The 25,119-nt window shown below is 37.1% G+C and overlaps 1 protein-coding gene across 3 annotated transcripts in view; it reads right to left on the reverse strand.

Annotated features, from left to right (window-relative positions):
• VRK2 (VRK serine/threonine kinase 2) overlaps nucleotides 1-25,119 on the reverse strand; it is a 98,988-nt gene that overhangs the window by 46,208 nt on the left and 27,661 nt on the right. For all 3 annotated transcript variants that reach the window (XM_016428198.2, XM_056813988.1, XM_056813987.1), the window contains 5 exons: nucleotides 21,480-21,538; nucleotides 20,876-20,945; nucleotides 18,423-18,510; nucleotides 17,663-17,768; nucleotides 16,366-16,458 (listed from right to left, as the gene is read on the reverse strand). In XM_016428198.2, coding sequence (XP_016283684.2) covers nucleotides 16,366-16,458; nucleotides 17,663-17,768; nucleotides 18,423-18,510; nucleotides 20,876-20,945; nucleotides 21,480-21,538 — 416 coding nt within the window. The remainder of the gene's footprint in view (nucleotides 1-16,365; nucleotides 16,459-17,662; nucleotides 17,769-18,422; nucleotides 18,511-20,875; nucleotides 20,946-21,479; nucleotides 21,539-25,119) is intronic.

The raw sequence follows: 25,119 nt of genomic DNA on the forward strand, positions 1-25,119 counted from the left end.
CCAACTCTCATCAGAATTGGTTCAATTAGAGGGGTGGCTAGAGTGCTGAGCCTAGAATCAGGAAGATGCAAATTCAAATCTAGTTTGGCACACTTTCTAGCTATAATTTAACCTCTACTTAGCCTTAATTCACTGGTAAAGCATTCCAATATCATTGTCACGAAAAACCCCATGGCCAGTATTGGCATGCTATGGTCCAAAAGGTCACCAAGAGTTAAGATACAACTGAAGATCTAAACAGCTAAAACACTCCTCTCTCTCTGTCTCTCTGTCTCTCTGTCTCTCTGTCTCTCTCTCTGTCTCTCTGTCTCTCTCTAAGTTGGGGATAGAAATCTATCTTACCCAAGGAGGGGAACTGAATAAGGAAAAGATAGGGTTAATAAAAAAAGTTGGGGGAGTGGGAGTGGGGCAGATTAAGGGAGGTAGTGGTTAGAAGCAAAATAACCTCTTGGGGGAAGGTCAGGGTAAAAACAGAAAGAGAAAGCTAAACAGAAGAAAATAAGATGGAAGGAAACGCACAATTTGTAATCATAACTATGAATGTGAATGGGATGAACACATCCATAAAATGGAAGCAGAGACCAGAATGGATTAGAAACCAGATTCAACAATATGTTGTTTACATAAAACACCTGAAACAAAAAGACACACAGAGAGTTAAAGACTGGAACGAAATCTATCATGTTTCGGTTGAGTCAAAAAAAAAAAAGGCAAGAGTCACAATCATTATCTGGCACAAAGTATAAGCAAATTCAAATCTAATTAAAAGAGATAATCAGAGGAAATATATTTTGCCAAAATACACCAAAGACAACGAAGTAATAATATCAAAAAGTTTTGCATCGGCAAATATGGAAAAAATATTCTAAATTAATTAATTAAATAAATTTAAAGAAAAGTTTTGCACCAAATTTCTCTGAAAGGCCCCATTTCTCAAATATATAGGGAACTAAGTCAAGAGCCATTCCTATGTTGATAAATGGTCAAAGAATATAAATAGGTAGTTTTCAGAAGAAATCAAAGCCATCCAATATTATGGGGAAATGCTCTAAATCACTATTGTTTAGAGAAGTACAAATTAGTAGAAAAGGAAATTGTAAATGCTGGAGGGGATGTGGAAAAACTGGGACACAAATACACTCTTGGTAGAACTGTGAACTAGAGAACAATTTAGAACTATGCTCAAAGGGCTATAAACTGTCTATACTCTTTGACCCAGCAACACCATTATTAGACCGCTATCCCAAAGGAAAAAAAAAAGGAAAAGGATGTATGTGTGCAAAATTATTTATAGCAGCTCTTTGTGTAGTAACAAAGAATTGAAAATTGAGAAGTCCATCAATTGAGGAATGGCTGAAAAAGTTGTGATATACAACTGTAATGGAATACCATTGTGCTAAAGGAAATGATGAGTGGGACAGTTTAAAACAAGGGAAAAAACCCTGGAAATACCTATATCAAGTGATACATAATGAATTGAACAGAACTAGGGGATTACAGTACACCGTAACAGCAGTATTTTAATGGTGATCTTAACTGTAACTTAGGTGATCAATACAAAGGACTCATGATGAAAAAAAATCTATCCATCTTCAAAGAGGGAACTAATGAACTTGAAGTACAAACTAAAGTATGATTTTCTTTACCTTATTTTTTTTCTATTTTGGGGGGGACATGGACAATATGGGAATATGTTTTACATGATTTCACATGTATAATTGATGCTACATTGTTTGCCATCTCAATGGATGGGATAAGGGCTGGGGGAGGAAAAAAATTTGGAACTCAAAATGTCTTCAAAAGAATGTTTAGTTCAAATCTGGCCTCAGATACTTCCCAGCTGTGTAACCCTGGGCAAATCACTTAACCCCCATTACCTAGTCCTTACCACTCTTCTGCCTTGGAACCAATACACAGTAATGATTCCTAGATGGAAGGTAATATTAAATAAATAAATAAATAAATAAATAAATAAATAAATAAATGAATAAATAAATAAATAAATAAATGAATGAATAAATAAATAAATAAATAAATAAATAAATAAAAGAATGTTTAAAATAAGTAAATAATATATTTTTAAAACTTTTAAAAGGGAGAGAATTAGGAACTCAAAAGTTTTTTTAAAGAATGTTGAAGTAAATAATACATTTTAAGAAAAAACTTTTAATAAACCCTAGGATGAATTTTGCTATTTAACAATAGGGGGTGCTGGATGATTGAGTCACCTAAAAGGGCACCTGAAAAGCACATAGCAGGTAAAAATGGGCAGCAATGTACAATTTCCCAAGAGAAGCAGCAAAAAGGATGTTATCTGAGAGATATATGAGCAAAAAAGGTGAACTAGTCATGCTCTGAAAATGAGAATGAAAGATAAATTAATAGATAGAATTCATGGTATGCTTCTATCCAAACAATGTCAAGGAAACTAGAAAAGGGCACCTGTCTCTAGTGAGTGGGCTACATTAAGGATTTACAGAAAAGCATGCACAAAGCTTTCAGAAAAGTATCTCGTATCTTTCTTAGGCAAAATACGGAAAGATGTAGTAGCTTAGAATATTATAGAATTAGAATTGGAATTAGTTGCAAGGTCAGGCCAAGGAGTAGTCATTATTATAAGCCCTCCTGAGGGCTCCAATGATTGTGCCAGGAAATCTTTGCTTGGTTTTACACTAACAATTTTATGAATGCTATAATGAGTATGGGTGAGTTATAATCTGTATCATTCAATAATTCAACAAACATCTATTAAGTTTCTTCTATGTGCCAGGCACTGTATTAAGTATTTGGAAAATAAAAAAGAAGCAAAATAAAGTTCCTGCCCTCAAGGAAATTACAATCTAATAGAGGAGATAAATATATACAGAGCAAGATATGTACAAGATAAACAGGAAATAATTAAAAGAGGGAAGGCACTGGAAATAAGAGGAGTTGGGGAACACTTCCTATGGGAAGTAGAATTTTAGTGAAGACTTAAAGGAAGCCAAGAGAGGTTAGTAGTTGGAGTAGAAGAGGGAGAGCATTCCAGGCATAAAGACGGACAAAGAGAATGCCAGGAACCAGAACATGACCAGGATGTCAGTATTCAAATTGATTTGATTCAAGTTTCCATGATATTATAGAAGTATCAATCAAAAAATAAAGTCAAAATTTTAAAAGTTAAAATAAGAACTATTTAACTTTTGAAACATCACCAACATACATAACATATTGTTAGCCATTTAGTGCAATGAGAGGAATTCTTATGTTTCTTAAATTCCCAGAGCATCCAGCACAATACACCTTGAATGTAATAGGTGTTCAATGGTTATTTCTTTGATTTTATTATTTGGAGAAAAATGAAATCATTTTTCCTATGGAAGTTAGATGTTTTATATCTTTTCTGTACCCTGGCACATGGCCCAATTGACTTAGTCATTAATAAAAGGGAGGCTAAATCTGCTTCCTTCATGCTGTTCAGCTTTATTAGACTTAAATCACAGAATTTCAGAGTAGGAAGGGATCTCACAGACTATAGGATACCTAGAACTGACACCATTTAAAGAAGGTGCCCTTAATCTGGCAGGGATGGATTCTTGTTCTAATGGAAAGACTTCAAAATTATGATCTTCAGATGGAAAACAGCTCCATTCTTATACTGCCCTGCTCCATAATCCTAGGTGAAGCTTTTCCACTGGAGGAGGAACTTCCCTACCAGTAGAGTTAGAAGAAATAAATCCATTGGGGGAAGCTAGGTGGCTCAGTGGACTGGGAGTCAGGCCCAGAGACAGGAGGTCCTGGATTCAAATCTGGTCTCAGACACTTCTGATCTGTGTGCCCCTGGGAAAGTCACATAACCCCTACTGCCTAGTCCTTCTTGCTCTTCTGCCTTGGAACCAATATACAGTATTGATGCTAAGATGGAAGGTAAGGGTTAAAAAAAAATAAAACGAAATCTATCACCAATAGCAGATTCTAATTCATCAAAGGTATCAGAAAAGAAGCACTTCTATCAACTGACAAACCCTATCTTCCCTTCAGAGAAAGTAAGAGAAATGTTGTAGTGCCCATCAAATTTACCTCTTAGCTATGGCAGTTTATATGGAATACCAAGAGTGCCTCTCAATAATTATTAGGGAATAGGGGACATTTAGATGACATTCACAAGAAAATCCAAATTATTTCATAAATCCAATCTCTACTCACTGCAGAAAACTCCTCTCCCCTATTAGTTTATGACAGTTAAAAGTTCCCCCACCCCCATCCATCCTCCTTATCCATCAGTTAACTCGTTAACTCTGTCGTCCTTCATTGGTTCATATGTTGGTCCCAAGTGGCCACAGACCAAACTGAGGAAGACCTTTAGCATTCTAGAGTTTGATACATTGTGCCCGATAGTGTCCCCAAATAGGAAGATCAAGGAAATTCACCAATAAGGATTTAGGGAATCCCTCTTCCATTTGTATTCTGAGCTGGACATCAGCCACAACAATGGTGAATACCTTTGGTGATCATACCTCACCCTACTTTAAGCCTCCCTTGATATTTATCACTGGAGGATTATTACCCAAAGGCATTTCTAGCTACAATTCTCAAGCAATCTGAGGAAAATGAGATGGGAACAGTCACAGAAATGACATAGGTATAGAGAATATAAGACCTCACCTAGTCTCCTGTTTATTGGCTACAAAAAAGCATTTGACTCTTTAGAGCAAAATGCAGCCTTAAAAATTCTCCACCAAGATGTCACCCATTCACATGGCAAGATCATATCAGCTAATATCTGATCTTAATCTAGACTTTTTTCTACAGTCAAATCCTCTTAATTAGCACACCCCGCTAGAAACAGAAGTGTGCCAGTTAAGCTCTTATCCTGATTATCAGAGACTGATGGGAATTGGTCTGGTGGAAAGAGATATTCACTATTCATGAATCTCTTTTAAAACAGGCAATTTAGAAAACACTTAAAAAACTTTAGAAAGGGAAGATCATCTTATTCAGCAACTCCAGTGGTTTTCATTAAAAAGCTAACGTTTATCTTGTTACAATAATTATCTTATTGGAGTAGGTCATAATATTTTCCTATTCCTTCATTGAGACACTGCAATATGAAAATCATCACAATAAACTAAATGCTAACTTATTAATGAAAATCACTATACAGCAGAAAGGGAATGAAGCATGGAATGAATAAGCAGCAAGTTTATGTTCCCAAAAGCCATTCACACCTGTTAACTGCTATGTGTATTCTCATGGATACACCAGATTTATCTTCTTAACTCGTGCTGTTCTAGTCATTACTAAATAGTGTTCTCTGAATTTACTTACTGCTCCAACTGGCTGGCCAGTGATGAAAGCAACAAAAATGGAGTGCGAGTGTACATCCTTCCCCAAATCACTGGTGAAAATAAGTGCCTCACAAGGTGTTAACTTACTGTTCTTCTTTCCTTTACATGATCACAAAGGTAGAGTATTTTTGTTGTTGTGAAATAGCTTAGTTATCTCACAATAAGTTGAAGAAGGTCCCTAAGAGTTGTTTTCTACGAGATGGTGCATTCCAGTGGGGTTTTGTTTCTTTGTTTTCTGTTCATAACATCTTTTATATATATTCCTTCTTCCTCCAACACAGTCACTGCCTTGCTTCAGGTCCTTGTTAACTCATTCCTGGACTATTGTAAAAGTCTGTTGTTTGTTCTGCCTTCCTCAAGTCTCTCCCTCCCCCCATTCTAGTTCACCCTCCTCTTGCTTGTCAAAATGATCTTCCCAGAAAGTTTAGGTCCAACCACATCACTCCCATCCTTACCCCATTTAATGAGCTCCAGGATCAAATATAAAATCCTGCTTGGCTTTCAAACCCTCCATAACTCTCTTATACCTCCTCCTCTCCACTCCATACCACTGCTTCCCACTTCCTCTAGACCCAGTGACATTGACCTCCCGGCTGTTCCTTGCCCTGGATGCTCCAAGTCCTAGTGCTTGGCAATGCCCCTGGCTAGTTGTTGTCTCTCTCTCTCTCTCTTCTTCTCCAAAGCATGGCTCCTTCATAGATCTTGTACATACAGAGTAGTTTCCATATTGTCTCCCCAACTAGGCTGTGAGGTCCTTGGGGGCAGCAGATGTTTTTGCTTTTTGGTATCCTCAGGGAACAGTTCCTATGCACACAGTAGGCACTTTAATCCTTGTTGACTTAACTAGACTTGGTATTTGATTCTTTGAGGTTTAGGAGCTAAACACATACATACATACACACATACACACACACACACACACACACACTCATCCCTACACAACACACTATTTTCTCATGAATAAGACATGCACTTTTTAATCAGTTCACTGATTAATCCACTTCTAGACCATTCACCAAGAGTACACACAGTTCCTTCAGCTCTACAGCATACTTCAGTCTAATGAATTAAGTCCTTGAATCAGAACAGAAGGAGTCTTACAGTCTCCCTAATACCATTTGTGTTTTATTCCATAAAATGCCTTCAGTTACCCAACCTACTATACTTTGCCAAAGATGAAATCCTAATTCCCAAAATTCTGGGGAGTTTCTTTCTCAAGGATGCTTTCAATTACTAGAGAAAATCTGGGGGGTCATTATTTATTTTAATTTGCTGCTAGGCAAATCTACCTAGATTGCTGATGGGTCAATGGATAGATAAAGCACTGGGCCTGAAGTCAGAAGACCTGAATTTAAATCTGGTCTCCGATACTTACAAAGCTGTTTGACCCTGGACAAGTCATTTAATGTATTCCTGCCTCAGTTTCCTCAACTGTAAAATATGGAAAATACTAGCACCTACTTCCTAGTGTTGCTATGAGGATCAAGTGAGTTGTATTTATATAGTGCTCAGCACAGTGCCTTGGCACATTGTTGTCATTCAGTCATTTCAATCACATCCAACACTTCATGATCCTATTTTGGGTTTTCTTGGCAAAACCTATGAAGTAGTTCACTATTTACAGATGAGGAAACTAAGACAAAAAGAGTTAGTTAAGTGACTTGCTTAGGGTCACACAGTTAATAAGTTATAAAACTGGATTGAAGCTCAGGTCTTCCTGACTCCAGGCTGAGCATTCTATCCATAGTGCCACCTAGCTGCCCATAGTAGGTGCCTAATAAATATTTGTTTCTTTTCCCTTCCCCATTTTAAATGGTTTCTATGAGATTTGAGAGTCCTCTCAACATCTCATTTCCCTAAATTCCTGATAAATTTTAAAAAGACACAAGGTGGGGGAGGGAGCTGGACTAAATGGAATAAATCAGCAAGAAGGACAATCTGGTTTATATCAACCTTTGGTCTTTCTGTCTAAAGCAAACCTTGAACTTTACTGGAAAATCATTTGTATACAGGATATGTCCATGGGCATTACAAGTATGAACCACAGTGACTTAAACAGAGAAGGTGCCAAATGATATTTGCTGATTTGATTTGATTTTACTATAGTAATATTTTCTGTATAAAACTATATTTTTTAAAGGTTTAAAATATATGTAGCTGGGTTTAACCAACATGCAGCTGTTAGCATCTGTTTATGAGGATATTCATTGCTCTGTCCTGGGAACAGCTCCTGAGCACTTTACTGACTGCCTCCTGATGCTCATGAAGACAGAATTTCTCTCAGGCAGCTGTTCCCAGCTACTACTCTTTAGTTTATATGGTGTGGATTCCTACAGGGCTTTCTTAACCTGATCTGATATTGAGGGTTTTTAAAAATAATATTTTGATAAATGCTTTTCAATAATTTGTAATCCTAGGTATACTATTTTATGCCTTAAAAAACATTATTCTGAGAAGGTGCCATAGGTTTCATCATATTGCCAAAGGGATCCACAGTACATACACACACAAAAGTTTAATGTCTTTCTTTGAGGGGCTTTTCAAGTTTAATGCCAACTCTCAAATTCACAGGATCATAAATCTAAATAAGAAAAGGACCTTATAGGTCGTCTAGGCCAACTCTCTCAATATTTGGATGACAAAACTAAGGCCCAAGAAGATTCAATATTCCAACTCAGGACCTCTGATTCTAAATTCAATGATCAAGATTCATCAGTCTTCATTCCGATGTTCCTCTCTCTAGTCCATTTGATTCAGGACCATGGGCCTAGGCTGTGACTGGGGATTCAGTAATGCCAGTCACAGCCAAACAAGATATCTATGAGTCTATGAGCTCTTGACAGATCAGATTAAACAAATCATTCAATAGGATGTGAGTAGTTGGCCTTAAAGAAGTCAGAACTGATATTTGGCAGTGGAATGTAATGGACACTCAAGAAATAACTGTGGATTGAATAAAGTGTAAACCATTCATTTCTTACAATACACTGGCACTGTTGGGTAACTAGAATGCATTTTCTTTGGTTTAGAAAGAAAGTATTTTGTAGAACTTATAATACAATATAATTTGGAGGGCTAGTTTTTGTTGTTAGTTAAAATAGATTATTTTCTAAAAAGACGATTTACCCTAATACAATAGGCAGGATCAGACATTTTAAATGATCATTATGTCATCTTTTCACCTATCAACTATTCTTAGGTATTTATTTCTATTCCTTAAACCTGACCATGTTATGTATCACAGGAAAAATTTTAAAAATTAATAGCTAGCATTTCTAAAGAAATTTAATGTTTGCAAATTATTATTTAATTTGATCCTCACATCAATACTATAAAATAGGTGCTGTCATTATCACCATTTTACAAGTGATAAGTTTAAAAGAGGCAACTAATGGCACGATAGTTAGAGTGCTGGGTCTGGAATCATACAGACCTAAATTCAAACGACCTTAGATATTTACTAGCTATGGAGCCCTGTGCAAATCTCTTAAACAGTTTGCCTCAGTTTCCTCAACTGTAAAATGGTGATAATAAAAGCACTAATCTCACAGGGTTGTTGAAGGGATCAAGAGGGATATTTGTAAAAAGCATTTAGACAAACATCTAGCACATACTAGGTACTATGTACATAGTTACTCCATTCCATCCCTTCCCTTTAAAATGACTTGCCCAGCAAAAAAAAAAACCTGGAAAATGAGGGGATGCCCTTCAATTGGGGAATGGCTGAACAAATTGTGGTATATGTTGGTGATGAAATACTATTGTGCTCAAAGGAATAATAAAAAGTGGAGGAATTCCATGGAGACTGGAACAACCTCCAGGAAGTGATGCAGAGTGAAAGGAGAACCAGGAAAACACTGTACACAGAGACTGATACACTGGGGTACAATCGAACGTAATGGACTTTTCTTCTAGCAGCAATGCAATGATCCCAAACAACTTGGAGTGATCTATGAGAATGAACACTATCCACATTCAGAGGAAAAACTGTGGGAGTAGAAACACAGAACAAAAACAACTGTTTGATTACATGGGTTGCGGGGGATATGACTGGGGATTTAGACTAAATGATCACCCTAGTGAAAACATCAACAACATGGAAATAGGTTCTGATCAAGGATACATGTAAAACCCAATGGAATCGCATGTCTGCTATGGTAAGGGGTGAGGGGGGGGAGAGGGAGGGAAAGAATATTCTTGTAATCAAGGAATAATGTTCTAAATTGACTAAATAAAATTTTCAAAAATAAGATAAAATAAAATGACTTGCCCAGGATTAAAAAACTGGTAAGTGTGTAAAGTAGTATTTGAACCCCACTCTTCAAGACTTCAAGTATAGTAACTTTTTGAACTCTGTCATGTGGGTGACTCCTTAGGCAATTCTATGCTTCCAAAGTCTGTATCCTTGAATTACTCTTCTCTCTGCAATTTCAATACAATGGTTCTTGGTGAACCAGGAAACAGAGAATAATAGCTAAGGAATAAGGGGAGATGTTAAGGAAAAACAAGACAGAAAAAAGAGGCTGTCAGTTTGGGCAGTGGGGGGGAGTTTAACTCTGCATATTTGAAGAAGTATAGATCTTTGATAGCATATTTTTGTAAACCAGAAACTAGAAATAACTAATAATCCATCTTTCTTCCTAATGGACAAGAGTTCACTTAAACCTTCCAAGATGGCCATTTATTTGCCCATTTCAAGGTCTTCAGTTTATTATTATAGGTTTCTAAAGATGTCAAGGTCAACAGCTCAGTTTTTTTTCACTCTATTGCCAAAATAAGAGAAAATCAGCTGTTCAAATCTGATGATGACTGAAAAAAATATATAACTGAAATCTACAAATAATCCAAAGCTTTATTTCAACTTTAGCCCATAAACCTTTTATAAAGGCTTTTGTAAAAATTGTCTTTTATTTCTATCTACTAACCCTGAAGAAGGCATAAAACCAATAATTATTTTCAGAATAATCTTGAGTTGACTCTATGAAGGATGGTATAGTAACAGTGCCAATGATAGAGACCTAATTATACTAAGGCCTAATGCAAAAGAACAAAGGACTTCCTAACTCCCATCTCATTAGTCCCCATCCTAAGCAAAGCTACAAAGCAAACTTTCCCCTTTTCCCTCTTTGCAAGACATCTTCTTCTACTCTTTGCCCCCACTCCTCCACACCCTAGGGATTCTAAATAACTTAGGTCTTTGTGATCATCTGGAAATGCATCTAATAAACTCATTGATAATTAGGTGTTGAAGACTTAAAAGTGTTTATTAGGGTGAGTCTGAATTTTAAAAGAAAAGCCTTAGAACAAAGAAATAAATTATAGGCAACAGTGAGAGAAATCTTTTTGGGTGGAAGATGTGCTTATGTTCCTTAAATAAGACAACATAAGCAACTTCTGAATCATGAGGCCAGCACTAACTTCCATAATATTTTAAAGATAATGTTTGGGTTGGCTACAAGATATTCAGACAGGTGGTGAAGTAATTAAGCAAGCTAAACAGCCTGTCTGCTCTTCCTATAAGATTTTCTGGAACTTGAAAATAGCTTTAGACCTAGAAGCTGAACTTACATAGACAGATCTGACCATGTCACTCATGTTAAAAAATCTTCAGTAGCTAACTATTGCCCCTGGGTAAAAATGTAAACTCTTCAGCCTGATATTTAAAGCCCTCCTCAATGTGACTCCTATCTCTCCTACACTTCATGGTTTTCCCTTCCAACATTCTCCATGACATTCAAACTGGTCTCATCATTGCTCCTCAAATTTCTCACTCTATCTCTCCTCTTCCTACACCTCATCACAGGTTCTCTGTCCTGCTTGGAATACACTCCCTTCTTCACCTCTGCCCCTTAAAATGTATTCCTGGCTTTCTTCAGTACTCAGGTCAGCTCCACCTCCCATTCCAAGGACTTTCTTGATCCCTCAAAATTTTTCTCACCCCCTTCAAAATGTCTTGTGTTCACACTAAGTTAATGCCACATACAACAGAATTTAAGTTTCTTAAGTGCAGCAACTATTTCATTTTTGCCTGTGTATGTATTTCCAGGATCTCACACAGTATTTGGCACAGAGTATTTGTTGAATTCATTTTTGTTTAACTGAAGTGACTGAACTTGGTTGGTTTTGCCTCTCCTTCACTGGCTTCCCAGGAAACAAATAGGAAGTCCTAGAAAACTGCTGAGGATGATCTCTATCTCAGCCTGAGGAAGAGATCTATACCAGGTAGCCTTTGTAACTTGTACTGGATAGTAACTACTAATCAATACCAAAGAAAAAGTCCCATGATTTTAGAACTGGGGAAGCTTGAACATCCTCTAGTACCACCTCCCCAAAATGTTAAATGAAGAAATGAGACCTAAGGCCATTAATTGATATTGCTATAGAATTTTGGTTACTCTACATGCATGATGCTTTTACCAGAGGAGCCATGTTTCTTATATTTTCAGATTTTACTTACCACAAGCTAACCAAATAATAATATAATTCATTAGACAAATACAAATCTACATTGGTCCAAACTGCCATGAACCACCACTTTAGAAGAAGGATAGATACAAACCCTTCAATTTAGGCAATGAATGTGAACCTCACTTTATAAAAGGGAGGGAAATGGATGACTGGTATAGTGACTGGCTGGATCATAAAACAAGCCTTTATTAAGTGCTTATCATATGTTAGGAATTGTAATAGATGTGCTTGCAAAGTAGACTGGCACTTTCTCTATGGTTTGTAATCTTAGAAAGAAGTCTAAAGTCCTAAGAGGTTTAGTAACTTGCCCAAGATCAGTCAGTATGGGTCAGACCTGAGATTTGAACCCAGATCTTAATGCCTCTAAGCCTAGTCTTCTATGTCCTATATCATGCTATCTCTCCTGGAGCCAACAGACTATAAAATTCTAATACAACATAGTTAACCATAAAAAAAAAATCATTACATCTAACATTAGACCAGCTTTTTGATAATAGCATTAAAGAAGGGTTTGTTTCTCTGTTACTCTACAGTTTCTATGCCCAGTATTCTGGAAATGTTCAAGTTTCATGACACAAAAAAATTTTTTTAATGTTTAAAACAAGAGAAAACTTCACAGAAAAAAAAATATTCAGTCTAGTACAACAGGAAAAAAAGTCTTTACTTTTATGAATGCCTATAGGTAGGGAAAGAAGGCAGGACAGAATAGGAAGAGAAAATGAAGAAATTCGACTCCTATGTATTAGGGTCAGGAGGGGAGAGAAAAAGTAGTAAGATATAAATCCAATAAAATTATCTTCTTGGGATCAATGTTATGCATTTAACAATCCTGACAGTGTAGCAATAGGCCAAGATTCTGAAGTTTAGCAAAAAGAAATATATTGCACAAAAGATTAATTTTTAAAAGAGATAATAATAGCTCTTAAATTTTTATAATTACTATATTGCTTCCTTTGATTCTTATTTTCCCCTTCCAAAAGAAGAAAAAATTACTCAGGCAGTCAGTTTCAATTGGCTACTTTTTACAAAAATTAAATTAGCACCTCCCCCTATACCTTTAAAGCAATTTACAAACTAACACATGGAAATAAATACTAGCTAACATTTATATAGAGCTTTAAGGTTTGCAGAGCACTTTGCACATTATCTCATTTCCTCACAACTCTGAGGTTACTGAGGTTTTTACAGTTTTACAGATGAGAAAACCAAGGCTTAATTACTTGTCCACAGCTAGTGCCTGAGCTAGTTAGCTCAGGCTTTCCTGACTCCAAATTCTCCCCTCTATCCACCCAGTTTCCTAGCTGAAAGAATAACATAGAGTAAAAAGTGAAGCCTCACCATCAAGTCCACTGAAACACAATCACTGAGAAACTAGGAATGGAAAATGAGAAAACAGTATTTTGGAGGCAATGTTAAATACAAGAAAGGGAGTTGGGTTCAGACTGAGAGAAGTAGCTTTTAAAAGGTAGCTCTGTTCCTCACTTCCTGTGTGTCTTGGGATAAGACCCTTGACCAGTTTGGTCTCAAGGTCCTCGACTATATAGTGAAGTGTTTGGATATGAAAGGCTGTAAGGACCCTTATGACCCTACAATCTATCTTCCTTTATTATGGATTAGTTCTCTAAATCAGTTCTAAAACAACTGAGTGAATTTAATGAAGAGTATGACTGAAGCATTGCTGAATAGCTGAATGAATTAGATCATTATGAAATTTCATGTCAACTTTATTAATAAAGTTGACAAATCAGTACATCATAACCAAAAGAAAAAAAGAAGCCTATAAAACAAAAAAGTATGAATGCCAAGTGGAGAGTAAGTTACTCTGTTTCAAAATGAATATATTAATAAGATACTACAAATAAGCATCCTGGTAGAAAGGCAAGCCTATGAAGGCAGCTTCTGTGAATACAAACTTACTTTTAAAAAAACTGATTAAAACATCTAAATAAGTACCACTTAAGAGAAACATTTCTAATCTCTTCTTTTCTCAATTTAACATATACAGTAGAACCTTGTTAAAATGCTGGTTGAAGGACAAAGATTACAGATCGCTGTTTTGGGACTCTCAGGTTACACTGCGATGTACTATGTACTGCTCTGTACTCAGGGGGCATGATTCGACCTGTAACAAAATCAAATTTGTGCAATGCTAAAGTACTTTATAATAAGGTTTTCTCCTCTGTCCCCCATACAAATAATATTGTACCAACATGCTATTCTCCACAGCAAATTGCCTCAGAGTTTTCCAATGCAAGTGGGGCCCTGTCTGCTACCCAGACACTTAGTTTTACGTGTCCTCAATAAAGAAAACATGGAGGTAAAATGTATAATCATAAAAGGAGACTTAAGCGCACAAACCATGTAAAAGCTCGCAAACATGCAGCCACTTCAGCCTTACAAGCCACTGTGATTGATAAATGGATTGTACTGGAATTCCCTCTTGCATATGGTGAACAAGCAGCTTTAATGAGGCTTGTGACCCTACCTCACTGATATCCCAGGGAATCTTAAAGCCAACGGGTTGCCACCAGATGCAGGTCAGGTGCTACAATTACTTTTCCCAAATCACCAGAAACTTTCTAACTTTAAGCTCCTTAACTTTCTTAGTGGAGAGAAGGCAAGCCACAGACATTAATGTCTCAGGTTCTTGTGAGTTATCATAAAAACTGTTCCCATGAGTAGTGAGGGCGCAAGGCAGAACAGAGGATAGAGCTCTGGGCCTGGAGTCCAGAAAAGCTGAGTTCAAATCTGACCTCATACATTTACTGGCTGTGAGACCCGGAGCAAGTCACTTAACCACCATCTGCCTCAATATCGTCAACTATAAAGTAGGGACAATAATGGCACATACCTTGCAGGGTTATTGTAAGCATCCAACGAGATAATATTTGCAAATCACTTAGCACAGTGACTGGCATATTTGCTCATTCCTTTCCCTCCCACTCTACCACTCTTGCCTTCTATGGGGAGGATGTATTACTTCAGAAAGAAAACAATGTGCTCAATACCATTTAAGGACACTTGCAGTTTTTCCCCAAGTCACATTTATCAATAAATCAAGAAGTATTTATTGAGCACTTCTGATGCTACATACTCTAGAGACACAAAAAGACCTGGTCTCTGGCCTCAATCTAATTGAGAAGAGAAGCAACGTGCACAAGAAGCAATCAGGACAGCAATACGATAGAACTGGACCCAAAGTGTGTAGGGGAGACCATAAATGCCACATAAATTCAGACAAAGGATAGGTCAGCATGGCCAAGAGATTTTAAGAAAGGATACAGAGAAGGGGGGAGGTAGGCTTTAGCTGGTCCTTAAAAGACAGGTGGGATTTGGATAGGAGGAGTAAGAAAGAGTGTTCCAGTTGGAGAGAAAAACATGAGCAAAGGCAGATATGAAAATAAACATATCAAGATCCATGGCTAACTTCCAGAAATTCATGATAATAGGTAATAAGTCTGGGCAAATTAATTCCATGTATACACAGTAGCAATGCTGGAAGAAGGATGCCACAATCCTAATTTCTTGTAACTCTGAGGCAGATTTAACTTTAACTTTGTTATCAATGCCTTTTTTTCCCCTAGAAAGTACAAAATTATTAATGAGGAGATTTTTAAGAGAATCAACTATTTTCAAGCATCTTGGAAAAGCAACAACTATTCTGATGTCCTCATTAAAGTAGATTCCCTAAGGAGAACTTAACACAAACTTTGTTAGTCTAGACACAGTTACTTATGTACCTAAAGTAATGAAGCTGGACTGGTTTTAGAACATTTCTGTAATCCAGACTCTTCACTAAATCACACTTCCACCTAAACATGGATATCTGTGATATGTAACAGAGCTTTTATTTTATAGCATCACCTATCCTTGATTTTAAAGTGAGTAACTGAGAATGTAGCATACCATAAGAAAATCACCATCACAACTACTTAAAACACTGATATGCTTTACTCTAAGAGCTAGTCCCAGGAAGTAAGACTAAATAAGGACTCAATTCCCAAACCAATTTTAAGACAATGTGAAGATTAGATCTAACATGGACAGATCTTCCCACTCAACTTTAAGTACTGTGTTTGCATTTTGGGGGATTAAAATCTGAAAAATAGATGGGATTACAATTTAATCTTCACAATCAAGGAAGAGCTAAGTACCTTTATTATTACAATCAGGGGAGAGGCAAAAACAATCTTCACAACACCCAAATGAATGTGCATTTAGGGAAAGGAGTGTAACCAAGGAACTGCTGAATATCTGAGGAGCACAAAAGCTCTCTTTCAAGATATATTGCTCTAAAGACACATCAGATCAAATCCTATTTACAATCATATGACAAATCAGTCCTGGGCAGTGTGTCTTCACTGTACTGATGCTTAATTCCTCACCACTCTCCAAGTTTTCCACTACTCTTTGATGACAGAGGGCATTAGAGAGCTCTCTCATTATATGCTTACCTTTATTTTAGGGTTTAATTTGAAGAGACTTGAGGTAGGGCCCTCTCTGCTACCCATACACTTCCAGATTTTATATTTATTTACTATATATTTATATATATAAATATTACATTTACCTGATGGGGATTTCTATAGCCCAGGAGTAGATTTGCTGCTTTAATATCGCCATGCACATATTCATTTTCATGTATATATTCCAATACATCTAACTGTAAAAGAGAGATGGTAAGTTAATATTGCCACCCCTGTAGGAATCACCTTGACAAACTTTTAACATTTTTTGAAAATTAACTTTCAATACATGGACTTTTCCTATAAGCATGACCAAAAAAGTATCCTTTATCATAGTCATTTGTCTATCACCCAGACTTTGGGAATCTCTTCAAGAAGTCATATACTTTCAAAGCAGTAGGGGTTGCCCATCAGCCAACATTTGCTTAAATGCTTTCTTTTAGGGGGTGGAACACTAAGGGAAGGACATCTTCTCATCCCTTTTCTAGTTTTGTCAATATGCATAATTCTTGGCTGCCCAGCAGTAGAGAAAAGCAAGCTTTTTTCTTTTTTTTAAACATTCTTCTGACGGATGGGGTGGGGTTTGGGATTGGGCTATTAAGTCCAGTAACTCAGTAAGGAGGTATAAGGAAAGGAGCCAGAGTAATAAGTGAGAGAGTCACTGAAAGAGGGCCCTCAGAAGTTCCCTAGTCAAGGCTTTATCTCCAAAGCAGTGTGTAGGGAACTAGGAACAAAGCCCTTTGCCCATGTGCATTCTCCCCTTCCCTGTAGAAAGCCACAGAAGGCTCCCATTCCTGTCCCACTGTGGGTAGTAGAAACAGGCTTATTCTACTTAAAATGGAAAAAAAAATTGAACCAATGAACAGCAAACAAGATAAGACAAATATGTGGCATAAACAAAATGTGTGCAGGGGTGCTATTAAGATTTCATTGCCTCTTGTTTGGCAAAGTCTGTGTAACTCATTGCCACAACTAATTATTGCTTTCATCCCAAATTCGTGGCAATAAAAACTTTATAGAACCCCATACCATCACATGCGTAATATATAAAATATTATCTTATGCAGTAATTTGCATTGTTATAAACATATGACAAAAGGGAGAGAGCATCCTTACAGCCATGCAGGCTTGTTCTGACATGCAAAAACAAAGCTGTGAGGAAAAAAATCAGGCTGTAGACCCCATGCCTAATTGAGTTTGTAGTGCCAAACACAGCACATTCTGTCACTTAGAGAGCCCACTGTTATCAATTACACCAAAGTGGCCTCTACGTCAATGACTGACATTTCTAGGGCAGGAAAGATTTCCCTCCCTGATAATTTTACAAAGACTAAAGATCTGTATTTTGTAACAAGTAAATATCCTGATTCTCTAGCACATGAAAAAGCTGCTCTAACTCACCATTCGCACGCCCAACTGTAGGACAGTTTCCCTTTGAAACCTGCCTCGCTGGACAAAGATCTTCTGTAAGTCCACTCCTAGTCTTTCCATAACCATGAATCTGTAGCTGTAAGGAAAGACACGAAAGAGAGATCCAAGAGAGGAACATATGAAAATGTTTATTCAGAGAATTGAAAGAAAATTATTTCGGACTTGATAGACAAGAATGATTTTAAGTTTAGGTCCATGGAACTTCATAACAAGTATGCATGCACATATACACAAATAATTAGTATGTACCAATATGTGGTGGCAAATTTAATAAATAATATGAGGGTAATATGTACTTTTAGACAATGAGGTCATGCAGTTTAGTTTATTTTTCAGAAGGGACTATGGTAAAACTATCCATTCCCTCATGCCCTGACCTTAAAATAAGGAGTTACTTTAGTTAAGATGGTTGAATGAGCTAAAGATACAATCTGGGGCCACAGAAAATGACTCAGAGGAAAGATGGGGGAGGGGCAGCTATATGACTCAGTAGATTGAGAGCCCGGCCTAGAGACAGAAGTCCAGAGTTCAAATCTGACCTCAGACACTTCCTTAGCTATGTAATCCTGTGCAAATCACTTAATCTCCACAACCCAGACCTTATCACTCTTTTGTCTGGGAACTATTATACAGTATTGATTATAAGACGGAAAACAAGAGCATTAAAAGGAAAGGCAAAAGAAAATAACTCAGGGACAAGCAGTTGATAACTTGGTTGATTCCAATTTACCTTTTTCCATTGTGTTCAGCCAAACCTGACCCCCAGAACCGAGGAATTCCTAAAAAATCAAGTTGTTTGAATGCCAACCATCTTTTGACTGCAGAGACAAAATGAAAAGAGTCAGCATCACTTCTAAAACCGTTTCATATTTTACAAGGCAAATTTTCTTATGATGATCTGGCTATCCCAAAAGATTTTTCCTTAAAACCCTAAAGCTATAAAAAAAGAACAAATTAAAGAGATAATTGGAAATTCTATTTTAAAAGAAAAATTAATTCTATTTTGGATTGCCACAGCCAAAAAATTTAGTGCCTGGTGGCTAATCTGTTGAAGAACTTTTCTGTACATAAACACAGGAGGGTTATAAGGCAGGAGACACAACTAGTTACAGGATTATTTGAAGTCTTTTCAGCTTTTCTGAGGATACATGTGCTTTACTGGTGGAGCCTTCAAGAAGCCAGGGTCACCTTAAATATATTTCCGTAATACAAAATGTGTGAAGGATATTTGGCATTTAAATGATGAATTCAACATAAACAAAACAATTCATACACATACTTAGCCCCCCAAATACATTTGTATCCCATAAGTGTACTTCTCTTCTGCCCTTGAAAAAGGTACTTTCATCTTCTTATCCACTAACTTTCATCCTAGTCATATGACATAACCATCAGTCACCATTGGCTTTCCTAGGGGTAAGTCACAAGACTGTCACAAGAAGGAAGAAAAAAGTCCTTTATGGGTTCTGTTGAGAGCAGAAACATTTGCCTCCCGGCTCTTAAAAAGTAGAGGAGAGAATGTTTTCCTCCCTCATAAGCTCCAAAAGGAAAGCTATTGACCCCTCTGACCTGCAAAGTATAAAACTCAGGTTGGATAATTACTTTACTTGGAAACAAAGGCTTCACTCAAACTAGGTAAGATTCCATTTTTTCTCCTATGCAAATTCAATCTAGTCAAATTTTCTTAAGTTACATGATGTCAAGAAACCACCTGGTTTGATCAAATTTTTTACTTTTTAAACCGAATTGAGTTTTTGGTCCAATCCATCTGCCAAACTTGCTTTACTTTTAAATCACAAGGTAGGATCACTGTTACAAAATCAATTTTGATTGATTTCAAATATTTTGAAGGAGGAATGGTGGATTGTGGGGGTGTAGAAATAGATTCTTATTCACAAAACCATCACTTTTTTTCTGAATGTAGGTAAAGAAACTGCTTTGTGTTGATTATCTATTACATCAACTCCTTCAAAACTTTCCTTTCTGACCCCCATGCAGACCTATAACCATATGTTGCTGGTAAAAAATATTTTTAGCCTTCCAAAGTCAATCATATCAATTTGATATTCAAACCTGTTCAATGATGGCTTCATTTAGACTTAGAAGGATCCTCAAATTCAGGTCCAACAGTATCAAAAATCAGTAACAATCAATTAATAAAGATTTATTAAATACCTACTGATGTGCCAAGCACTGTCACAGACTTAGAGCCAGAGGGGGTACATAAGCAGTGGCTTTTCTTTCCCATTAGAAAGTAAACCCTTTGAGGGAAGGCACTGTGTTTTGTTGGTCTTTATATCACTTCCAGCTGCTTCTGCTCCTTCCTTGAAGGCACTTGCTCTCCAAAACTAAACAAAATTCCTTGTGTTTTCCTCTCTACTTCCAGTTTTCACCTGTGAATAAGGTACAATCTCCTACCTACAAGGAATTCAATGTCACAAACATATTAACAGAGATCCAGGTTACAAGTAATAGATAAGTGGGGCATCTGTGTGGCTCAGTGGGTAGAAAGCCATACCTGGAAACAGGGATCCAGGTTCAAATTTGAGCTTATTTCCTAGATATGTGACCCTAGGCAAGTTACTTAACCCCCACTGCCTAGCCCTTCTCCTGCCTTGGAACCAATAATTAGTATCAATTCTAATACATAAAGTGAGGGTTTAAAAATGAAAAAAAAAAAGCAATAGATCTATACTAGAACGAAGTCCAAAGTATATAAAGGTTAAGTGCAGGGTTACATGAATAGTGAACAGCCAGAAGCAAAATCTAAAGCCAGGTTCAAACCCAACATTCTATCTTCTGTGAAACACTCCCTATTTTCCTGCCTTCTCCTATGCCCTACTTACCAAAATTGTCTGGAGAGACAACTAATAAGCCCATCACTCTAATCTTTTAACTAAGAGGTATACTGTAATTGGACCAGACTCAACAACCTCATATTAAGGTAAAGAAGAGGAAACATCTCTGATTTAAAATATATATTCCATTAGGTGTACCATGGAAAGAATTGAGTGGCCTCCAACTTCTGCCTCTTACATATGATATAATACAACCGCGTTATCCTGGGATAAATTCTCTTCTTGACAAGACTCTTTCAAAAGCACAGACGATATAACCAAATATCAAACACTCACTTGAGCAAGCACTTATGTACAAGTGGCTTACTGGGCTAGTGCTACTTACTACAGTCTTGCTTTGCAGCTCTCTGATAAAATTTCAATTCTGAAAAGAGTGGACCATTTTCTTGATATTCCTGTAAAGAAACATGGCAAATACGACAGTCTAAATTTTCGAAATTAAAGAATGATTAATGTGATGAGGAGAGAAATAATTCCCCAAATGGGATTTAATATTTCAAGTGTTCAGAAAAGCCCATTATATACTGCAGCACTTGAACTGGTAATGCATTTTACATAAAATGCTGACCCCCCAGACACATTTTCACTACAAATCTCTAAGCATCAAATTAACCAGAAGGCCACTGGAAGAATCTTGCTTCAACAATGGATATATTATGGTTGCTATTCCTATTTGGACAAACCTAAAATTCTTCTTGTAGTAGGCATTTAGAAAAATGTTATCTGACAATTATGATGATGATGGGCACAATGCAATAAATGACAAAATATAGTTAAATAGTAAGTAATCCAGAAGACATCAAGGAGTCTCTGTAAAATAAAGTTTATCAAAAGCAGACAATGATAAAATTTAACATGCCAAAATGCTCTTCTTTGTGAAAGATTATAGAAAAAGGTGCTTTAAAATAATAAATTAATGCAATTCTTACCACTTTTATAACATAAAGAGCATCTTCATCTCGGACTTCTTTATTAAGATATGGAGAAGCTACAAAATCACAATGAAAAAGTTATTAAAATTGTTATATCAACACATGAAATGACAGTAGTATTGAGAGAGCATACTTTTCCTTTTTTTATTGTTCAGATTTATTAAACTATTGTCCTTTCCACTTCACCATCAAATTCTAAAAAGAATCACCTATACTTGCTGCCTCCATATCCTTACCTGTTCTCTCCCTTGGCATCTGGCTTTTAACATGGCCACTTGACCTCTGTTCTTTCCAAAGCTGCTAATGATTTAACTGATAAGTGTGTTCGTCTTTTCTGAATTCCCATTCTACTTGACCTTTGAAGCTTCTGATGTTGATAGCATCCTCCCCTCCTCCTAAGTATTTTCTCTTTCTCTTAACCTCCACAATGCTGTTCACTTTTGTTTCTTCTCCTCCTATATGATCATTCTTTATCATTGAACTCCTTTACATTAAATGTGGGCTTCATTCTTGGTTCTCTCTTCTTGCTCTACTCATTCTCCCTTAGTGACTTCAATAGCTCTCTTGGGTTCAATTATCATATTATCTCTCTGCAGATGAGCCTCAAATTCATATATCCAGTCCTAATTTCTCTCATAAATCATAATTCAGCTATAAAATACTAAAACATAATTCAGCATTACCAATTGCTTGCTGAACCTCTCCACCAAGCTGTACCATACCAATATCCAAACTAGTAAAACAGAAATTGTTACATTTTCTCAGTGTCTATCCCTCATCCAAATTTCCCCATTTTTAGTGAAGGAATCATATTTTTCCAGTTACCCTGCCACACAACCTTGGAGTCATAAATGACTCCGTTACAGTCCCAAAGCCAATCAGTTTTCAAGTAGTTAAGTGGAATGGTAGACAGAGTGTTGGGATTGGAGACAGGAAGACTTGAGCTGAAATATGACCTAAAACACTGACTAGTTGTGTGACCACGGACAAATCACATAACCTCTGACTTGGTTTCCTCAGCTGTAAAATGAGGTTAATAATAAACATTTACCTTGCATGACTACTGAGATATTCAAATAAGAAAATATCTGTAAAGATCTTAGCATAGTGTCTGGCAAAAAAGTAGGTGCTACATAAATGCTTATTCCCTTCCCTTCTCCCCCTTTTCATTTCTACCTCCACAGTATCTCTTAAATCTACCTCCTTCTCTCTACTAAGCCAATCTCTACCCTAGTTCAGGTCCTCCTCATCTGTGCTATTTTGCAAGCTGCCTAGGTTCCCTACTTCCAGTTCAACTCCCCAATCTATCTGACATATGGCTACCAAACATATATTCTTAAAACAAATCTATGTGTATCATTCCATTCAAAAATCTTCAGTACCTTCCTATTATCTCTAGGATAAAATATGCTGTACAATTCTCTAATTAGGATTTAAATTCCTAATGTGACTTCAACCTTTCCAATCCTCTTCTCCCACAAATTGATGTTCCAATCAACTTGGCCTGCTCATGTGTGTGTGTGTGTCTGTGTGTGTGTGTGTGTGTGTGTGTGTGTGTGTGTGTGTGTGAAAGTCATCTACATAAAGCTGAAAATTAATCCCATGGGAGTTGATGAAATTATTGAGTGAGAGAGAATAAAGAAAAAAGAAGTCCCAGGGAAAAAAACCAGTTAGTATGGCATGAATAGAGATCCAGTATAAGAGATTGAAGGGTACAACAGGTAGAGAGAAAACCCACAGAGAATCATGTTAGGAAAACTCCTGAAGGAGAAAATATTCCACGGGAAAAGATGGTTAAGAGTGTCAAATGCTGAGAGATCAAAAAGGACCAGAACAGAGGAAAGGGCATTAGATTTGACAATGAGAGGATCACTGGTAGCCTTGGAGAGGGCGACTTCAGCTGACCAATATCCAAAGCCAGACTGAACATGGCACAGACAAGGGCCAAGAGGTGAGAAAGCAGAAGGTCTTGAAACATTGGCAGTAGCTTAATAGATACTCTAGCAAGGTGGGTTTTGTTTGTTTTATTTAAAGAATAGGGAGATTTAGGGGACTTTTGGAGGTGGCAATGATAAAGCCAGTAGATAGGGAGAGAGTGAAGATTAGAGCTAGTAGTGATTAGGGTGGTGAAAATTCACAGAAGACAGGAGAGAATGGGATTATGGGTACTGAACAGACAGGGGGTCACATCTTCAATGGAAACTGGCAAAAAACTTGTTTTTTATCTGCAGGTCAGCCTGGTTTCATGCCCCTCCCAAGATAAGTTTATTATTCCTAATCTCATCACCACACTGGGAGCATAAGCCTTCATACCACCTCTTTCATCTACTCTACTCAGACTAGAAAACCAGAGAATGAACTCTTCTTGAAACCCTCCTTTACAGAGGGCAGAAAGTAGACTTTAGCTCACTCTAATCTCCATCTAAAGCTCTGTTTAGTTTCAACTCTGTATAACAAGACTCCTCTCCTCTCCCTTTTCAGCTTCCTTTTGTACATTTTCTTCCCCCTTTTGAATAGTAAGCTCCTTAAGAACAAGGTGTCAACATCAAGTCTAGAGATCCCCAGTTTATTTAGGTTGAAAGTATAAACCCCAGGTTTTGACCTTATGTAGTGAAAATATCACCTTTGAAGGCTTTTATAATATTAAAACTATGGCCAATGGCAGCTCAAGCTTGGCTTAGGACAGCCCAGGTGGGCAGTTAGTTATTTCTGATTTGTCATTGACTAGCACATGCCTGTGCAGTGTGGGTGTACACAATTTTGGGTGCTAGACCAAGCAAGATGGAGATTTTTAAATTCACACTTGTCACAGGAGAGGTTTTCCCCCGAGGGAAGGTCCCACTTCACCAGACAATAGACATCCACTTCAGGTGGGGAGGTAAACCCCATTCAAAGTCAAGTAGCTCTTTTGTCTCCAGAAATCTCTCCCAGTATATGACACCCTCCTTTCTAGGATCGAACTGGGGGCCTTCAGCTTGGGAGACTGATGTGCTACCTACTGTGCCAAAGCTGAAGTGGATGTCTATTGTCTGGTGAGGTGGGACCTTTCCTGAGGGGGAAACTCTCCTGTGACAAGGTCAAAACCTGGGGTTTATACTTTCAAACTAAATAAACTGGGGATCTCTAGATTTCCATGCTGACAAAGGACTGTCTTTCTTTTTCCTATTTGTTTCTCTAATGTTTAGCATAGTGCCTGGCATAGAATAGATGCTTAATAAAAGAGTATTATATCGTCAGGAATGACATCTGGAATAATAAAGGTCATTTAAAAATGGCCTCAACTTTTTTTGTAAAGGATAAGACAAGATCTTCATCAGAGAAGGGGTGGAGAGGGAGTAATATGAGAAGTTATAGAAGAAAAGAGAAGTTCTGGAAGTCAAAGTGGTAAGTAGGATAGTCAATTAGGGAAGAATAAAAAGATTATCTAACTTTAGTGAAGTCTTGGGAGAGATGAGATAATAAATTTGTCCTGAATGCAATCAACACAGCTCCATGACTTCCCCCAGATTTGTTCAGAAGCTCAGGAGCAGTAAAAGAGATGTTTTCAACCCCTTCACAAGACAATGGAAGAGACACTATAATATAATGAATAGAGAGTTGGCCATGGAGCCATGACCCCAGTCCAAGCCCCACCTCT

The sequence above is a fragment of the Monodelphis domestica genome, chromosome 1 (assembly GCF_027887165.1).
Source record: "Monodelphis domestica isolate mMonDom1 chromosome 1, mMonDom1.pri, whole genome shotgun sequence".
Classification (NCBI taxonomy): Eukaryota; Metazoa; Chordata; class Mammalia; order Didelphimorphia; family Didelphidae; genus Monodelphis; species Monodelphis domestica.